This window comes from Phocoena sinus, chromosome X (genome assembly GCF_008692025.1).
Source record: "Phocoena sinus isolate mPhoSin1 chromosome X, mPhoSin1.pri, whole genome shotgun sequence".
NCBI classification, from domain to species: Eukaryota; Metazoa; Chordata; class Mammalia; order Artiodactyla; family Phocoenidae; genus Phocoena; species Phocoena sinus.
The window spans coordinates 32,255,207-32,274,987 of record NC_045784.1 but is presented as its reverse complement, the minus strand read 5'-3'; the positions used below and the strand labels follow the sequence as shown (position 1 = coordinate 32,274,987).

The 19,781-nt window shown below is 37.0% G+C and overlaps 1 protein-coding gene across 1 annotated transcript in view; it reads right to left on the bottom strand.

The window, feature by feature from the left end:
• Positions 1-19,781, bottom strand: part of CFAP47 (cilia and flagella associated protein 47) — a 533,433-nt gene that overhangs the window by 387,441 nt on the left and 126,211 nt on the right. Inside the window, 2 exon segments of the mRNA XM_032618881.1 lie at positions 17,337-17,377; positions 17,380-17,427. Coding sequence (XP_032474772.1) covers positions 17,337-17,377; positions 17,380-17,427 — 89 coding nt within the window.

Sequence of the window (19,781 nt, the reverse complement as noted above, 5' to 3'; positions counted from 1 at the left end):
GTTTTGGTTTTGGACGGAGCTCAGGGAGAGGACTGGGGTTGGCGGCTTGAACATAGCCTGAAGGGGTTAGTGCACCACGACTAGCTGGGAGGGAGTTCGGGGAAAAGCCTGCACCTGCCGAAGAGGCAAGAGACTTTTTCTTCCCTCTTTGTTTCCTGGTGCGCGAGGAGAGGGGTTTAAGAGCGCTGCTTAAAGGATCTCCAGAGACGGGCGCGAGCCGCGGCTAAAAGCACGAACCCCAGAGACGGGCGCGAGCCGCGGCTGAAAGCGCAAACCCCAGAGATGGGCGGGAGCCGCGGCTAAAACCGCGGACCCCAGAGACGGGCGGGAGACGCTAAGGCTGCTGCTGCCGCCACCAAGGGGCCTGTGTGCTAACACAGGTCACTCTCCACACCCCTCTTCCGCGGAGCCTGTGCAGCCCGCCACTGCCAGGTTCCCGGGATCCAGCGACAACTTCCCCGGGACAACGCACGGCGGGCCTCAGGCTGGTGCAACGTCACGCCGCCTCTGCCGCCGCAGGCCCGCCCCGCACACAGTGCCCCTCCTTCCCCCATCCCCCAACCCCCGGCCTGAGTGAGCCGGAGCCCCCGAATCAGCGGCTCCTTTAACCCCGTCCTGTCTGAGCGAAAAAACAGACGCCCTCCAGCGACCTACACGCAGAGGCGGGGCCAAATCCAAAGCTGAGCTCCTGTGAGCTCTGAGAACAAAGAAGAGAAAGGGAAATCTCTCCCAGCAGCCACAGAAGCAGCGGATTAAAGCTCCACAATCAACTTGATATACCCTGCATCTGTGGAATACCTGAATAGACAAGGAATGATCCCAAATTGAAGAGGTGGAATTTAGGAGCGAGATCTATGATTTTTTTTCCCTTTTCCTCTTTTTGTGAATGTGTACGTGTATGCTTCTGTGTGAGATCTTGTCTGTATACTCTTGCTTCCACCATTTGTCCTAGGGCTCTATCCGTCCATGATTTTTTTTTAAAAATTCTTTTTCTTAATAATTAATTGTAATAACTTTATTATACTTTACCTTCGTTCTTTCTTTCCTTCCTTCCTTCCCTCCTTTAGACAACGAATCACCCCAAATTGAGGAGGTGGTCTCTGAGAGCAAGATTTATGATTTTTCCCCCTTTACCTCTTTTTGTGAAGGTCTATGTGTATGCTTCTGTGTAAGATTTTCTCTGTATAGCTTTGCTTCCAACATTTGTCCTAAGGTTCTATCCGTCCCTTTTTTTTTTTTCCCTAAATATTTTTTTAATTCAATAACTATATTATACTTTATTTTATTTTTACTGTAACTTCGTTCTTTCTGTCTTTTTTCCTTCTTTCCCTCCTTCCTTCCTTCCTCCCTCCCTCCCTCCCTCCTTTCTTTCCTTCTTTGCTTCTTTCTTCCTTCCTTCCTTGCCTCCTTTCCTTCTTTCTTTACTCATACTTCTACTAATTCTCTCTACTTTTTATCCCTTTTATTCTGAGCTGTGTGGATGAAAGGCTCTTGGTGCTCGAGCCAGGAGTCAGGGCTCTGCCTCTCAGGTAGGAGAGCCAACTTCAGGACACTGGTCAACAAGAGACCTCCCAGCTCCACATAATATTAAACGGTGGAAATCTCCAAGAGACCTCCATCTTAACACCAGCACCCAGCTTCACTCAATGACCAGCAAGCCACAGTGCTGGACAACCTATGCCAAACAACTAGCAAAACAGGAACACAACCCCACCCATTACCAGAGAGGCTGCCTAAAATCATAATAAGTCCACAGACACCCCAAAACACACCACCAGACGTGAACCTGCCCACTAGAGAGACAAGATCCAGCCTCATCCAGCACAACACAGGCACTAGTCCCCTCCACCAGGAAGCCTACACAACCCACTGAAACAACCTTAGCCACTGGAGACAGACATCAAAAACAACGGGAACTACGAAAGTGCAGCCTGCAAAAAGGAGACCCCAAACACAGTAAGATAAGCAAAATGAGAAGACAGAAAAACACACAGCAGATGAAGGAGCAAGATAAAAACCCACCAGACCTAACAAATGAAGAGGAAATAGGCAATCTACCTGAAAAAGAATTCAGAATAATGATAGTAAGGATGATCCGAAATCTTGGAAGTAGAATGGACAAAATGCAAGAAACAGTTAACAAGGACCTACAAGAACTAAAGATGAAACAAGCAACGATGAACAATGCAATAAATGAAATTAAAATCACTCTAGATAGGATCAATAGCAGAATAACTGAGGCAGAAGAACGGATAAGTGACCTGGAAGATAAAGTAGTGGAAATAACTACTGCAGAGCAGAATAAAGAAAAAAGAATGAAAAGAACTGAGGACAGTCTCAGAGACCTCTGGGACAACATGAAACGCACCAACATTCGAATTATAGGGGTTCCAGAAGAAGAAGAAAGAAAGAAAGGGACTGAGAAAATATTTGAAGAGATTATAGTTGAAAACTTCCCTAATATGGGAAAGGAAATAGTTAATCAAGTCCAGGAAGCACAGAGAGTCCCATACAGGATAAATACAAGGAAAAACACGCCAAGACACATATTAATCAAACTGTCAAAAATTAAATACAAAGAAAGCATATTAAAAGCAGCAAGGGAAAAACAACAAATAACACACAAGGGAATCCCCATAAGGTTAACAGCTGATCTCTCAGCAGAAACCCTACAAGCCAGAAGGGAGTGGCCGGACATACTGAAAGTGATGAAGGAGAAAAGCCTGCAACCAAGACTACTCTACCCAGCAAGGATCTCATTCACATTTGATGGAGAAATTAAAACCTTCACAGACAAGCAAAAGCTGAGAGAGTTCAGCACCACCAAACCAGCTTTACAACAAATGCTAAAGGAACTTCTCTAGACAAGAAACACAAGAGAAGGAAACGACCTATAGTAGCAAACCCAAAACAATATAGAAAATGGGAATAGGAACATACATATTGATAATTACCTTAAATGTAAATGGACTAAATGCTCCCACCAAAAGACACAGATTGGCTGAATGGATACAAAAACAAGACCCTTATATATGCTGTCTACAAGAGACCCACTTCAGAACTAGAGACACATACAGACTGAAAGTAAGGGGATGGAAAAAGATATTCCATGCAAATGGAAACCAAAAGAAAGCTGGAGTAGCAATTCTCATATCAGACAAAATAGACTTTAAAATAAGGACTATTATAAGAGACAAAGAAGGACACTACATAATGATCAAGGGATCGATCCAAGAAGAAGACATAACAATTGTAAATATTTATGCACCCAACATAGGAGCAGCTCAATACATAAGGCAAATACTAACAACCATAAAAGGGGAGATCGACAGTAACACATTCATAGTAGGGGACTTTAACACCCCACTTTCACCCATGGACAGATCATCCAAAATGAAAATAAATAAGGAAACACAAGCTTTAAATGATACATTAAACAAGATGGACTTAATTGATATTTATAGGACACTCCATCCAAAAACAACAGAATACACATTTTTCTCAAGTGCTCATGGAACATTCTCCAGGATAGATCATATCTTGGGTCACAAATCAAGCCTTGGTAAATTTAAAAAAACTGAAATTGTATCAAGTATCTTTTCTGACCACAACGCCATGAAACTAGATATCAATTACAGGAAAAGATCTGTAAAAAATACAAACACATGGAGGCTAAACAATACACTACTTAATAATGAAGTGATCACTGAAGAAATCAAAGAGGAAATAAAATAATACCTAGAAACAAATGACAATGGAGACACAACGACCCAAAACCTATGGGATGCAGCAAAAGCAGTTCTAAGGGGGAAGTTTATAGCAATACAAGCCCACCTTAAGAAGCAGGAAACATCTCGAATAAACAACCTAACCTTGCACCTCAAGCAATTAGAGAAAGAAGAACAAAAAAACCCCAAAGCTAGCAGAAGGAAAGAAATCATAAAAATCAGATCAGAAATAAATGAAAAAGAAATGAAGGAAACGATAGCAAAGATCAATAAAACTAAAAGCTGGTTCTTTGAGAAGATAAACAAAATAGATAAACCACTAGCCAGACTCATCAAGAAAAAAAGGGAGAAGACTCAAATCAATAGAATTAGAAATGAAAAAGGAGAAGTAACAACTGACACTGCAGAAATAAAAAAAATCATGAGAGATTACTACAAGCAACTCTATGCCAATAAAATGGACAATCTGGAAGAAATGGACAAATTCTTAGAAATGCACAACCTGCCAAGACTGAATCAGGAAGAAATAGAAAATATGAACAGACCAATCACAAGCACTGAAATTGAAACTGTGATTAAAAACCTTCCAACAAACAAAAGCCCAGGACCAGATGGCTTCACAGGTGAATTCTATCAAACGTTTAGAGAAGAGCTAACACCTATCCTTCTCGAACTCTTCCAAAATATAGCAGAGGGAGGAACACTCCCAAATTCATTCTACGAGGCCACCATCACCTTGATACCAAAACCAGACAAGGATGTCACAAAGAAAGAAAACTACAGGCCAATATCACTGATGAACATAGATGCAAAAATCCTCAACAAAATACTAGCAAACAGAATCCAACAGCACATTAAAAGGATCATACACCATGATCAAGTGGGGTCTATTCCAGGAATGCAAGGATTCTTCAATATACGCAAATCTATCAATGTGATAAACCATATTAACAAATTGAAGGAGAAAAACCATATGATCATCTCAATAGATGCAGAGAAAGCTTTCGACAAAATTCAACACCCATTTATGATAAAAACCCTCCAGAAAGTAGGCATAGAGGGAACTTTCCTCAACATAATAAAGGCCATATATGACAAGCCCACAGCAAACATCATCCTCAATGGTGAAAAACTGAAAGCATTTCCACTAAGATCAGGAACAAGACAAGGTTGCCCACTCTCACCACTCTTATTCAACATAGTTTTGGAAGTTTTAGCCACAGCAATCAGAGAAGAAAAGGAAATAAAAGGAATCCAAATCGGAAAAGAAGAAGTAAAACTGTCACTGTTTGCAGATGACATGATACTATACATAGAGAATCCTAAAGATGCTACCAGAAAACTACTAGAGCTAATCAATGAATTTGGTAAAGTAGCAGGATACAAAACTAATGCACAGAAATCTCTGGCATTCCTATATACTAATGATGAAAAATCTGAAAGTGAAATCAAGAAAACACTCCCATTTACCATTGCAACAAAAAGAATAAAATATCTAGGAATAAACCTACCTAAGGAGACGAAAGACCTGTATGCAGAAAATTATAAGACACTGATGAAAGAAATTAAAGATGATACAAATAGATGGAGAGATATACCATGTTCTTGGATGGGAAGAATCAACATTGTGAAAATGAGTCTACTACCCAAAGCAATCTACAGATTCAATGCAATCCCTATCAAACTACCACTGGCATTTTTCACAGAACTAGAACAAAAAAATTCGCAATTTGTATGGAAACACAAAAGACCCCGAATAGCCAAAGCAATCTTGAGAACGAAAAAAGGAGCTGGAGGAATCAGGCTCCCTGACTTCAGACTATATTACAAAGCAACAGTAATCAAGACAGTATGGTACTGGCACAAAAACAGAAAGATAGATCAGTGGAACAGGAAAGAAAGCCCAGAGATAAACCCACGCACATATGGACACCTTATCTTTGATAAAGGAGGCAGGAATGTACAGTGGAGAAAGGACAGCCTCTTCAATAAATGGTGCTGGGAAAACTGGACAGGTACATGTAAAAGTATGAGATTAGATCACTCCCTAACACCATACACAAAAATAAGCTCAAAATGGATTAAAGACCTAAATGTAAGGCCAGAAACTATCAAACTCTTAGAGGAAAACATAGGAAGAACACTCTATGACATAAATCACAGCAAGATCCTTTCTGACCCACCTCCTAGAGTAATGGAAATAAAAACAAAAATAAACAAATGGGACCTAATGAAACTTCAAAGCTTTTGCACAGCAAAGGAAACCATAACCAAGACCAAAAGACAACCCTCAGAATGGGAGAAAACATTTGCAAATGAAGCAACTGACAAAGGATTAATCTCCAAAATTTACAAGCAGCTCATGCAGCTCAATAACAAAAAAACAAACAACCCCATCCAAAAATGGGCAGAAGACCTAAATAGACATTTCTCCAAAGAAGATATACAGAATGCCAACAAACACATGAAAGAATGCTCAACATCATTAATCATTAGAGAAATGCAAATCAAAACTACAATGAGATATCATCTCACACCAGTCAGAATGGCCATCATCAAAAAATCTAGAAACAATAAATGCTGGAGAGGGTGTGGAGAAAAGGGGACACTCTTGCACTGCTGGTGGGAATGTGAATTGGTTCAGCCACTATGGAGGACAGTATGGAGGTTCCTTAAAAAACTACAAATAGAATTACCATATGACCCAGCAATCCCACTACTGGGCATATACCCTGAGACAACCAAAATTCAAAAAGAGTCATGTACCAAAATGTTCATTGCAGCTCTACTTACAATAGCCTGGAGATGGAAACAACCTAAGTGCCCATCATCGGATGAATGGATAAAGAAGATGTGGCACATATACACAATGGAATATTACTCAGCCTTAAAAAGAAATGAAATTGAGCTATTTGTAATGAGATGGATAGACCTAGAGCTTGTCATACAGAGTGAAGTAAGTCAGAAAGAAAAAGACAAATACCGTATGCTAACACATATATATGGAATTTAAGGGAAAAAAATGTCATGAAGAACCTAGGGGTAAGATAGGAATAAAGACGCAGACCTACTGGAGAACGGACTTGAGGGTATGGGGAGGGGGAAGGGTGAGTTTTGACAGGGCGAGAGAGAGTCATGGACATATACACACTAACAAACGTAGTAAGGTAGATAGCTGGGGGGAAGCAGCCGCAAGGCACAGGGATATTAGCTCGGTGCTTTGTGACAGCCTGGAAGGGTGGGATGGGGAGAGTGGGAGGGAGGGAGACGCAAGAGGGAAGACACATGGGAACATATGTATATGTATAGCTGATTCACTTTGTTATAAAGCAGAAACTAACACACCATTGTAAAGCAATTATACCCCAATAAAGATGTTTAAAAAAAAATACTTTCACACATATTTTAATAGTATTTATATTATTTTTTAGGTTACTATTGTATTCTTTCCTTTTTTTATATATAATATGAACTCATTTTAAACTCAAGTAATGCTATACACTGACACAGAAGACATGTGAGTGGCCCACAAGGAAAGGAGAGGGTTGAGTGACTTAGTGTAAACAAACAAGTCTAGTCAAGGATGCCAAATACAACTGTAATTGTCCACAAGCAGTTTTGATTGTACCCAAACCTGGTGCAACGTAGGAAAGGAAGGGTTACAACTAGAAATAAATCAAGTCCTTTATTGCTGATTTCACATTTTCCTGCTGCATAGGTCAACCAAGAGAGCACCCACTGGCAATTTACATCTACACACACACAAAGACAGATAACTTACAAGTAGCTATAAATATAGTGGAGGACACCTGAAATGCTGGGAAACCAGGTAATCTGCCTCACTGGCACAAATTTAGTGAGCAAAATCTCACAGGGTGTGCTGTCTCTGCAGGATTCTTTATGTTCTTCTTATTGTCTGATTGAATTACACTTCTATACACTAGGTAAATCTCCCTTTAAACTACCTAGTAAATGTTGAACAATTCAAAATTTTAAGCAATGTGCAGCACTCCAGAAAACTATTAATATATATAATTTATTTTAATTTTATAATCAATTTTAGAACACTAGAAGAGCCACAGTCCAAACATTAAGAAATAGATTTCTAAGCTTTTAACTGTTGAAAGTGTTAAATAGTAAACTGGACTGAAAAATTATCAAATTGCATATGCATCCTCCCCAAAAGTCATGTAACATTTAAATTGGATTATGTATTTTTTCTAATTTTTAGTGACCCTTAAGCTAAATGCTTTTGTGGATAAAGGATGAAATTAAAAACACAGTTCCACTGTATGAAAACATAAAATCACAATATCGACTTAAGACAAGATATAACTTGATCTCAGCAAAATTAAAAACCTATAGATTAAATCACTGCTCAAACTCAGTTATTTTCCTATTGAAGAATGTGTGTATGTGTGTGTGTCTGTCTGCATACCTCTGTACACATGAAAGATGCAGATGCAGGCACTGGATAAGAGAATGATAGACTTCAATGCTTCAAAATAATCTGTCACAAAAGGATTATTTTCTTTTAATTTTGAGGTTTTGTTTTTATCAAAATTATAAGAGTGCATACTTGAGGAAATAAAAATAATCCTACAAAGCTTATTTTGAAAATCAGCATTCCCTTCTCTCCACCAATGTATACTCTCTCTCTCTCACACACACACACACACACACACACACACACACACACACACAAACACACACAAATCCAGATGCAATCATTTTCGACTCTCCTAGTTATTTCTTTTGGATTTACCTCAACACAGCTAAATAACCTACATAGAGTGTCATAAAACAAGCTTCAATAAATTTAAACCTATTTAAATAATACAAAGAATATTCTCTAATTACAATGTAATTATATTAAAAATAAATAACAGAAGGAAATTTGGTAAATTCACAAATATGTGGAAATTAAGTAACATCCTAAATAACCAATAGGTCAAAGAAGAAATTACATGAGAAATTGCAAACTTTGATGAATGGAAAACACAAAATACCAAAACTTTTGGGATATGGGTAAAGCACTGCTTAGAGGGAAATCTATAGCTGTAAAACCTATACAAAAAATTAAGAGGGCTTCCCTGGTGGCACAGTGGTTGAGAGTCCACCTGCCGATGCAGGGGACACGCGTTCGTGCCCCGGTCTGGGAGGATCCCACATGCTGCGGAGCGGCTGGGCCCATGGGCCATGGCCGCTGATCCTGCGCGTCCGGAGCCTGTGCTCCGCAACGGGAGAGGCCACAACAGTGACAGGCCCGTGTACCGCAAAAAAAAAAAAAAAAAATTAAGAAAAATCTCAAATCAATACCTTCTACCTTAAAAAACAAGAAAAAAGAAAAGTAAACTAAACTCAAAGAAAGCAGAAGGAAGTAAATAATAAAGTGAAAATGAACAAAATCAAAAACAGTATAGAAAATCAACCAAAAGCTGAATCTTAAAAATACCAACAAAATGGACAAACCTTTAGATAGTCTAGGATGAAAGGTGAGATAATTTAACAAAATCAGAAATGAAATAGGCAACTTTACTACCTACCTTACTGAAATAAAAATAGTAAGAGAACACCATGAATAACTGTATGCCACTAAATTAGATAACGTAGACAAAATTTCTCAGGAAGAAATAGAAAATTTGATCACCTTTACCCATGAAGTGGGGAGAAGGTGGTCAAAAGGTACAAACTTCCAGTTATAAGATAAATAAGTCCTGGTGATGTAATATACAGCAGGGTGACTCTAGTTAATGATACTGTATTGTATACTTGAAAGCTGCTAAGAAAGCACATCTTAAATGTTCCCATCACAAGGAAAAATACTGTAACTATATGTGGTGATGAATGTTAACTAAACTTACTGTGGTAATCATTTCACTATATATATATCTAATCATTATGCTATACACCTAAAACTAATGCATGTTATATGTCAATTATATCTCAATAAAAAAAAGAAACATGGAGGGACTTCCGTGTCAGTCCAGTGAGTAAGACACCGCACTCCCAATACAGGGGGCCTGGGTTTGATCCCTAGTCAGGGAACTAGATCCCGCATGCATGCCACAATTAAGAAGTCCACATGGCGCAACTAAGAGTCCGCATGCCGCAACTAAGAAGCTTGCATGCCGCAACGAAGATCCTGAGGGCCACAACACCTGGCACTGCCTGCCTAAATAAATAAATAAATAAATAAAATTATTAGGAAAAAGAAAGAAAATACTAGTCTCATAATTATAGGTCTCATTAAAAAAAAGAAAGAAAGAAAGAAACATGGAAACTCACCTGGAAGAAGTATAGAGAAAACTATTAAAATATAGATGAAGCTGGGGGGTGGGGGAGCAGGGAATAACTATTGGCCTTAGTTTACTCAAGGGAAGTCAGAGTACTAATTCTAGCAAAACAGAAAGTTCCCAAGAGAGAAAATATAAATACTAAAGGAACATCAGGTCATATCAGAATGAGTAATAGGAAATTAAACCAACATTCATTGGGCTCCATCCAAAGCAGGACATTAGACAGAAGAAACTCATTTGAAATCTATATAAAATCTAAGAGGCAATACTGACAAAGAAAGAATTGAGAAATGAGAAAGAAGAAGAACTCTCCTTTTTTGCAGATGCTATAAATTTTTACTATGAGAAATATATGCAAAACTTGAAAACAGAAAAGGCTACCCATGATTTGACCTGACACAGAAATGCTATTCATGTTTAAGGACTGGGATGACAGATACACTGTATCAAGTAATAAAATCATGCCACTTTCAATGATATAGATTTGGTTTTTTGAGTTGTCTTGTTCAGATGTGTATCTTTTTAATTCAATATAGTATTTCCCAATATTCTACAAAATCCTGACAATTTCTGTCAATTTCTTTTCTTTCTTTCTTTCCATTTTATTATGGGTTATATTTTATTAGTTTCTACAAATACCCTTGTATATGTAATTAAAGGCTTAAGCATATGGTAATTATCCCCCAACCAAACTTAATCCCAGAAGAAACAAACTGTGACTGCAAATTTCCCCCCTATGGATATGCAAAGTGGAACAGAAAAAAAGGGACTATATAAAAATGGTCATTGACATTTTGATGATAGCAACCTTATGAAACTGAAGATTCTGAATGCTAATGACTAGAAGGAAAGTAATAAGCCTCAAAGAAAGGATATGAAAATTTTGTGTCTATAGGCTAAAGAAATATATACTATTCTTCATCATGTTTGGATTCCTAAGATGGCATCATGACAAGCCAGGAGGCTGAGGACATAACATTTATGGTCTAAGCTCTGCAGATCACCAGCAGCTAGCCTTGACAAGTCCCCTGGCCTCACTGTGCACTGGCTTCTACAACTGGAAAAAGGAGAAAAATCTAACGTCTCAATGCCTGTCTTATTGGATTCATATGGAAATTAAGTGACATTGGATATTAGGGCACTTTACAAACTCTAAGTACTATATAATTATCAACTAAAGGATTGTTATTATAGTTTTAAATATAAAATTTGAATAGATCTAGTAGATTGAATGAGTAATTTAGAAAACATATGACAAAGCAAAGCCTGAGATCAGATGACTTCAATGATGAAATAGATCACTAATTTAAAGAAGAATTAACACAATTCTTTCAAAAACAGAAGAGGAGAAAACACTTCTCAACTCACTCTAAGAAGTCAGTATTACCCTGATACTAAAACCAGACAAAGACAGTTGAAGAAAACTATAGACCAGTATTCCTTATGAACAGGGATGCAAAACTCCTCAAGAAAACACTAGGAAACTAAATCTAGAAACATATAAAAAGGATTATACTCCATGATCAAGGGAGACTTATCCCAGGAATGTAAGGTTGATTTAACATACAAAAATCAATCAATATAATGTACCACATTAATAGAATGGGCAAAATCATGTAATCATCAAACTGCAAGCAAAAAAATTTTTGACAAAGTGCAACCTTCTTTCATGATCAAAATGCTCAAACTAGGAATAGAAGGCAACTTTCTCAACCTGATAAAGGGAATCAACAAAACATTTTTTAAAATAACACTGCTAACACCATATTTAAAAGCGAAAGACATATGCTTTCCTCCTAAGATGAGGAACAAGACAAAGATCTTTGCTCTTGCTACTTCTATTCAACATTGTACTGAAGATTCTAGAAATCAGGCAGTGAAACAAGTAAAAGGCAACCAAATTGGAAAGGAAGAAATAAAGTGCTCTATTTGCAGATGGCATGTTCTTGTACATAGGAAATTCTAAGGAATCTACTAACAAACCATAAGAACTAATGTATAAGTTCAACGTGGTTGCAGAAAAACTAGATCAATGTTTAAAATCAATTGTTTTTCTACACACTTGAAATGAATAATCTGAAAATAAAATTAAGAGAACAATTCCATTTACAAGAGCATCAAAAATAATTATTTAGAAATAAATGTAATAAGGAAAGAGGAAATTTGTACATTGACAACTACAAAACATTGTTGAAAAAATTAAGAAAGATTTAAATAAATGGAAAAACATCCTATGTTCATGGATTAGAAGACTTAATATTGTTAACATGGCACTACTCCCCAAATTGATCTAAAGATTCTTCATAATCCTTATCAAAATCCCACCCAGACTTTTTGCAGTAATTGACAAGGTCAGCCTAAAATTCATATGGAAATGCATGGGACACAAAGTAGTCAAAAATACTACTGGAGAACAAAATTGGTGGACTCACATTTTCCAATTATAAAAACTACAAAGTTATCATAATCAAGACCTTGTGTTATTGGAATAAGGACAGACATATAGACCAATGGAACATAACTGAATGTCCAGCAATAAACTTTTATATTTATGTTTAATTGATTTTAGACAGGAGTGTGAAGGCAATTTAATGTGGTAAAATAATATTTTCAATAAATGGTCCGGGGACAAATGGACATCACATGCAAAAGAATGAAACTGGACTCATATCACACATACACAAAAAATAATTCAAAATGGATTACAGACCTACATGTAAAAGTTAATACTCTAAATAAAACTCTTAGAAACAAATATAGAAATCTCATGACTTGAGTTAGGTAATAGCTTCCTAGATATGATACCAAAAAGCACAAGTGACAAATGAAAAAGAGATACATGGGACTTTTGTCACATGTCTTTTATATTAGCAGATGATAATACCCAGTGTGAAGACAATGTGAAGAAAATACAGCTTGGTGCCACATTAGGATGTAAGCTTTCTACTATAATCCTAAAGTCAAGAATAATGCAGGAGGGGGCTTCCCTGGTGGCGCAGTGGTTGACAGTCCGCCTGCCGATGCAGGGGACGTGGGTTCGTGCCCCAGTCTAGGAAGATTCCACATGCTGCGGAGCAGCTGGGCCCATGAGCCGTGGCCACTGGGCCTGCGCGTCTGGAGCCTGTGCTCCGCAAAGGGAGAGGCCACAGCAGTGAGAGGCCCGTGTACCGCAAAAAACAAAAAAAAGAAAAAAAAAAGAATAATGCAGGATACCTAGTAGGTGCCCAATAAACATTTGTTGAATGATGATGATTGATGGAAATATAAACTGATACAAGTTTGGTGGTGACAATGTGGATATATGTACCAATAATTAAAAAGCACATAACCTTTCCTCACCAATTCCAATTCTAAATATCCAAAAGAACCAACAGAACAAGTCCTCAGAAATGAACATGCCAGTTTATTCACTGCCCTTTAATTCACTCATCGAATACTTATTGTCTGACATGTGCCAAAAAATATATTAATGCTACAAATATAATGTTGAACTATATATCATACTGTTTTCTTCCTTTGAATAATAATATGATTGATGACATACAGATATCTGACTAGATTAAGAAACGACATCTATCCTGGGTTAAAACGTGTGTTAAATTAGTATGTGAAAGATATTTCCCAACATGGCCTTAAAGCATATTGCTTCATAGGAAATTAGGAATAAGATAAGCCAAGAAAAATAATTGATCTTGTTCTAGAAATTCTAAACAAGGTAGCATGATAAGAAAACAGTGGTAAAAATTATCATTATTAAAATGGAAGAGACAATAATATTTGCAATCTATTGTTTTGTTTTGTTTTTGTTTTTTTGCGGTACGCGGGCCTCTCACTGTTGTGGTCTCTCCCGTTGCGGAGCACAGGCTCCAGACGCGCAGGCTTAGCGGCCATGGCTCACGGGCCTAGCCGCTCTGCAGCATGTGGGATCTTCCCGGACTGGGGCACGAACCCGTGTCCCCTGCATCGGCAGGCAGACTCTCAACCACTGCGCCACCAGGGAAGCCCTGCAATCTATTACAGTATTCCTAAAAAAAATCTAAAATAAATTGGAGGATAATTAAAAGTAACTGATGCTTAAAGTAAGATAAACAGTTTTACACCTCATCAACATAATTTATTTTCAAAATATTGATATGAGAGCATAAAAATAATAAAACCCAATCATTTACACTGCACAAAACAGCACAGAAAAATTATTTCAAAATATTTCAAACTTTTGCTGAGCAATATAAAATGCTTTAATAACATAAACAGCATATCTTTTTTCTGAATATGAAGCTCAATTTTATACAGAAACCACTTCTCTCTAAATTTTTTATTAATTTAATGCAACACAAACCAAAATTACCATAGAAGTTTTAGATATAAACTCAAGAAAAAGATTCTAAAGTTCATCAAGAAAAATGGCCAAGGGGCTTCCCTGGTGGTGCAGTGGTTGAGAATCTGCCTGCCAATGCAGGGGACACAGGTTCGAGCCTTGGTCTGGGAGGATCCCACGTGTCGCAGAGCAACTGGACCCGTGAGCCACTACTACTGAGCCTGCGTGTCTGGAGCTTGTGCTCCGCAGCAAGAGAGGCTGCGACAGTGAGAGGCCCGCGCACCATGATGAAGAGTGGCCCCCACTCGCCACAACTAGAGAAAGCCCACGCGCAGAAATGAAGACCCAACATAGCCAAAAATAAATAAATAAATAAAATTTAAAAGAAAAATGGCCAATGGTATTTTAAAAGGAAAAGAATATAGTTATCCTACCAGAGAATTAAAAGAATTTTAACAGTACCAACCAGGCCAAATTGTTAGCCAATAAATCATTACTGTTGTATGGTGGCTTGTTATGCAAGAAGAATCAAAGAATTTTAAGTGCAATTTAAAAGGTTGGCAGAATATTACATACACATACACATATAATGGATGCAACCTAGTTGTACAAAGAAAGACGACAGTAAGCAACATTTTACACTGTTACTAGTGGCTAATACTACTGGTATAACCGTTTTGAAGAGCAATTTGACAACACATATCAATAGCCTAAAATATGTGCACAGAGTCTGACTCAATTATTCTACTTCTAGGATGATATAATGAACACCTATAATGTGAAAACAAACAGTTATTTACAAGGATGTTTCTTACAGAATCATTTATAGAGTCAAAAAATGGAAAAATCTTAAGTGTACAGTAAGAAGGATTAGTTTAATAACTATAACATAGTATAGCCATAAAATATTATCCCTAACAAATTAAATTGCATTTAGAATACTTAATGACACAAAAAGCAATTGATAACATTTAAATTAATACACTCAGCAAAAAAAATGCAGGTTAAAAATGTTCATAAAGTATTATTTCATTATAATTATAGACATAGAAATATAAGTATAGAGATAGAAGGAGAAAAAACAAAGATACCCCAAAATATAAACAGAGGTCATTGTTATGTATTAGGATTTATTTTGTATTCTTTCTTTCTGCTTTTCTAAACTTCCCATTTAATTTTGACAAGAGACTTTAATAATCAGGAGGAGAATATCACTGATATGCAAGATTGAAATATAAGATGATGCTGAGAAAACCTGCAAATCGTTAGGATATGTGGGAGTTGAGTAGGCTTTGAAAGCTATTAAAATACTGTAAAAATTAAAAAGATAAACATCCTCTGAATCTCTTCAAATAACTTGTTAATTATGCTTTTGTCTGAATTAGAAAGACAAGTCACAGATTGTATTATTCAACAAATAATTGTAATACCTTGACAATATTTCATGCACTTCAAAATCCTTTGCTGAAAAGATAAAAGGAAAATGTAAATAATGTGTATTTTGATATTATCTGATAGCCCAAATTAGGCCAAAGGAAACTATTCCTAAAATGACTTTCAAAAAAAGCAAAGATGTTCTCTCTCTTCTGGATAACCCTGCTAAAGAGTATCTATCTAAATGTCACTGGTTCATGAATGTAGATGAATAATTATTACACAGTAAACCTGTAGAAATCAAATATAGTATGGTATACATCTTAATTATTACACACTAAACCTGTAGAAATCAAATATAGTATGGTATACATCTTAATGTTGTATAATACAACTTAATGTTGTATATAAAATTAAAATTTTTCATTTTCTTTAATATCGGAAGAGTAACCTTTGATATCTCATCCACTATGATTGTCAAAAACTAGAACAGACAAAAGAGTGAACTCTGTAGACGTTATCATTCCATGTGAACCATATGTGCACAAAACCCACAAAATACATCCCAGCTAATGTACTGCACCTAAGAAGGCAAAATTAATCTTTAGCATTTTCTTAAATCTGAATTTAAGAAAATTTTTTAATTTTCTTGACTTTTTCCTCCTGAAAGCTAAATAACAGCTATTATTGTTCCTAAAATAAGATTTTAATCTCAGTAAACTCTGTAGTTTGGTAACATTACTAAAAAATGGATTATTAAAGATGTACTTTGTTAGCATTCAATACACCTTCTTGTTGTGCTTTAATTCCTTTCCTTTAGTTGATTCTATCCTACACCTACTGGGTACAAGGCATCATGCTAGTTATGCTGGAATATAAAAAATGTTTTGACATAAGAGTTTCATACTCTAATTGCCATATAGCAGTTTGATTCTTGTTTGGGAGGATGCAGCGACATGCCTTTCCATATCATAGGTAGCAAGACGCTCTCTCTTTGGCACTTCTATTGCCTTCAAAGCAAAAGCATATCAGAGATTGCCCCTGAAATTTTGCCAGTGGTATCCCTTCCTCCTGGGCACATTCTAGGAAAGGCTTTTTTCTTTGATTTTCTTTGTTTGTTGTTTTTGTTGGTGTTTTTAAATCACCAAACATCGAGGGACACTACCCAAGAACCAGTGTTATAGCAACCCCTCTTAAATCTTCACAGCATGTCTTTGGTGATTTCAGGTGATGATTCTAAGAACATCAAGCATACCCCACTCAAATATAAGTAGAAAGCACATGCTGGCTCAAATATAAGTGATTTTGGGGTTAGCCTCAACTTTCCTCTCCTTCACAACATGTCATATCTTGAATTTTCTAGAGAGCATAACTGAGACCACAAGACCACGAAGGCTCCTTGTGTGTGCCCTCTGCACCTCTTGAGATACACTGCAATCATGAAGCCAGACACCTCCGCGATCATTTTACTGAATTAAAGGGTATACCCAGACATGCTCACAAGTAGAAAAAGACCCACTACAAAAAGAACTTAGGTGATCTTCAATAGCTTCTTAGTTAGGATTATCTTAACTCCACAACTCTCCAGTAATGTGAGTAATAGAAAGCTTAACTTACTTCTTTGGGAGAAAATGCTAGGCCACACTCCAGAGATGTCTCTCTAACTCCAAGGAATATATGTCAGGAAATGCAGTGTCTGTGAATTCCCCTATAAGAGGAGAAAAAGGACACTTTTTTTTTTTTTTAAGCCAGATACATATCTATGATGCTATTGTTAAATGTGGAAATGAAACTTTGAGAAACCTCATCAAAATGTTCACAACAATCAAAAAACAGTCGCTAAAACATCTGTGCAGGGCTACATAAGGTTGCTAGGTTAAGGAATCACTCTTAATGCCAAGATGCTAATCAGCAAAACTGGTATCCAAAAATGGAACCAATATATATTCAATCAGCAAAACAGAGAGGATAAACCTATTTTTTAAAATCTCCAAAGTTCAAGAATGATATCACAGTCATATTCAGATGAATATAAAAAGGTATAACGGTCAAGATCAAATAACTGACTGAATCTTAGGTCTGAGAAAATTGAGACTCCCTCTCCAGTGAAGATGGAACAAGGAGAATCCGGACCTCCTCTGATGCCTTACGGAGTTCACAAAGAAGATAAACACAATTTCGTACAAGAAAACTTTTCAACTAAATGGTATCACTCCAGATACAAAGGGATTGGGTGGAGATACAGAAACAACTGTCAAATAGTAACACAAACTTCAGGGTCAAAAATTATAACCACTTAAATAAACTTCTAAAATAAGTTCCTGAAAGATCAAATGTTAGCTACAATAGAACCTCTGCCCTCATCTAAACAATTCTAAAAATCCTTTTTTCTCCCTAAAGTTTTCTGATTAATCCAAGGAATGATAATAATTTCAATTACCCTGCCTCAAAATAAACTTAAATAACTCATTTCATTCTCCTTCACCCTACTCAATTTCTCTCAACTTGATGTATGATATAAAAACCATTAAACAAATGAATAAAAAGGATCCATTAAGTGTTTATTAACACAAACATGTTTGTGGTGTGGGAAAAAATACATATATTATACAGCAAAGAATATCCACCTAGAATGGCTATATATCTTGAATACATAAAATATAATAAAAATAGATATTCTTAAATATATTTGAAGTATATATAAACATATAGATTGTGAAATGCAATAATCCAAGACAGCATCAATAAATATTTCTTGAGCACCTATAATGTGCAGAGAACTATGTCAGACAACTCTAGCAGAAAACAAAAATTGGAACCATAGTCCTTGACCTCATGGAGCTCACAGCGTAGTAAGGGAGACAAACAAGTACAAAGCTCTTTCTGATACAAGGTACAATTTGGTTAGTGCTATAATAAAACTCACCTAATGTCCTAAAGGAGCAAAGGCAAAAAAAATAATTTCAACCGACTGGATAGGGGTACGAATGGGGCTAATGATTCATAGGATGCAGGAGGTTGATGCTCATTTATAAAAGAGGGTGGAATCTCAGGCAGCAGGGACAGAAGAGGAGGAACTAGCCTAGGAGGAGGGAAGCCCAGTGCCAAAGGAAATGTGTAACACAATCTGGTTGCAGTAGAGACAGCTGATGGAGCCTACAATGGGAGAGGTGACTGGAAAGAAAAGGTGGCATCATAGCTAAATAGATCTCAGTATTTCCTCCCCCTTAAGTCATTCTTGTCCTGAAACGATAATGTGAAAAACCAAGTCTAATTTGTCACAGAAGGACATTTATGTTTTAACATACTCATAATAATAAATTTTCAGGACATTTTAAGTATAAACTTTATTGCAAATTGTTAATAATTGTTAAGATCAACTTATATACATCCTAGACTGTGTCAGCAGCCTGCTGTTGAGAACCACTGCTACTGGTAACAGGAAACCAACAAAGCTTTTCAAGCAGAGGGCAGATGGGATAAGATCTTTGCTTGAAGGAGATCACTCTCTGGTATAGGTATGAGGATAAAGGCTTGGAGGCAAGGAAAGCATTTTAAAAGATGATCCAGTGACCTAGAAGGGAAGCTTGAGCTAGGGCTAAGGCAGAATTGTGGAAAGAAATGCATCTTGCCGAGTAGCTCTGCACAATAACCAGGAAGAGCCTGTGATCCATTAACAAGGTGCATGAATGCATATGAGGCAGTCAGAGTAAAGTGTTAATGCAACTAAAGTTTCAACATCCAGATTTTCCAAAAAAGAATATAAATCTCATATGGATTTCCAACTGCCTACTGTTATGATTCCTGGGCTATTCCACAGTCCCCTCAAACACAGCATGCTTGCCTAGATCTATTCCTTTCCTCACATTATATCAACTATGAAGAGTCCCTCCCATCACATACGTCTTAGAGTCAAAAACTGGGAGTGATCCAAGACTTCCTCCTCTTCCTTAATACTGATGTCCGCTTGGTAACCACATCGAAGCATTTCTAATTTCTCAGCACCTCTGTACTCTCCTCCTTCCTGTCCCTGGTATCAATGTCTGAGCTCAGGCTCTCATC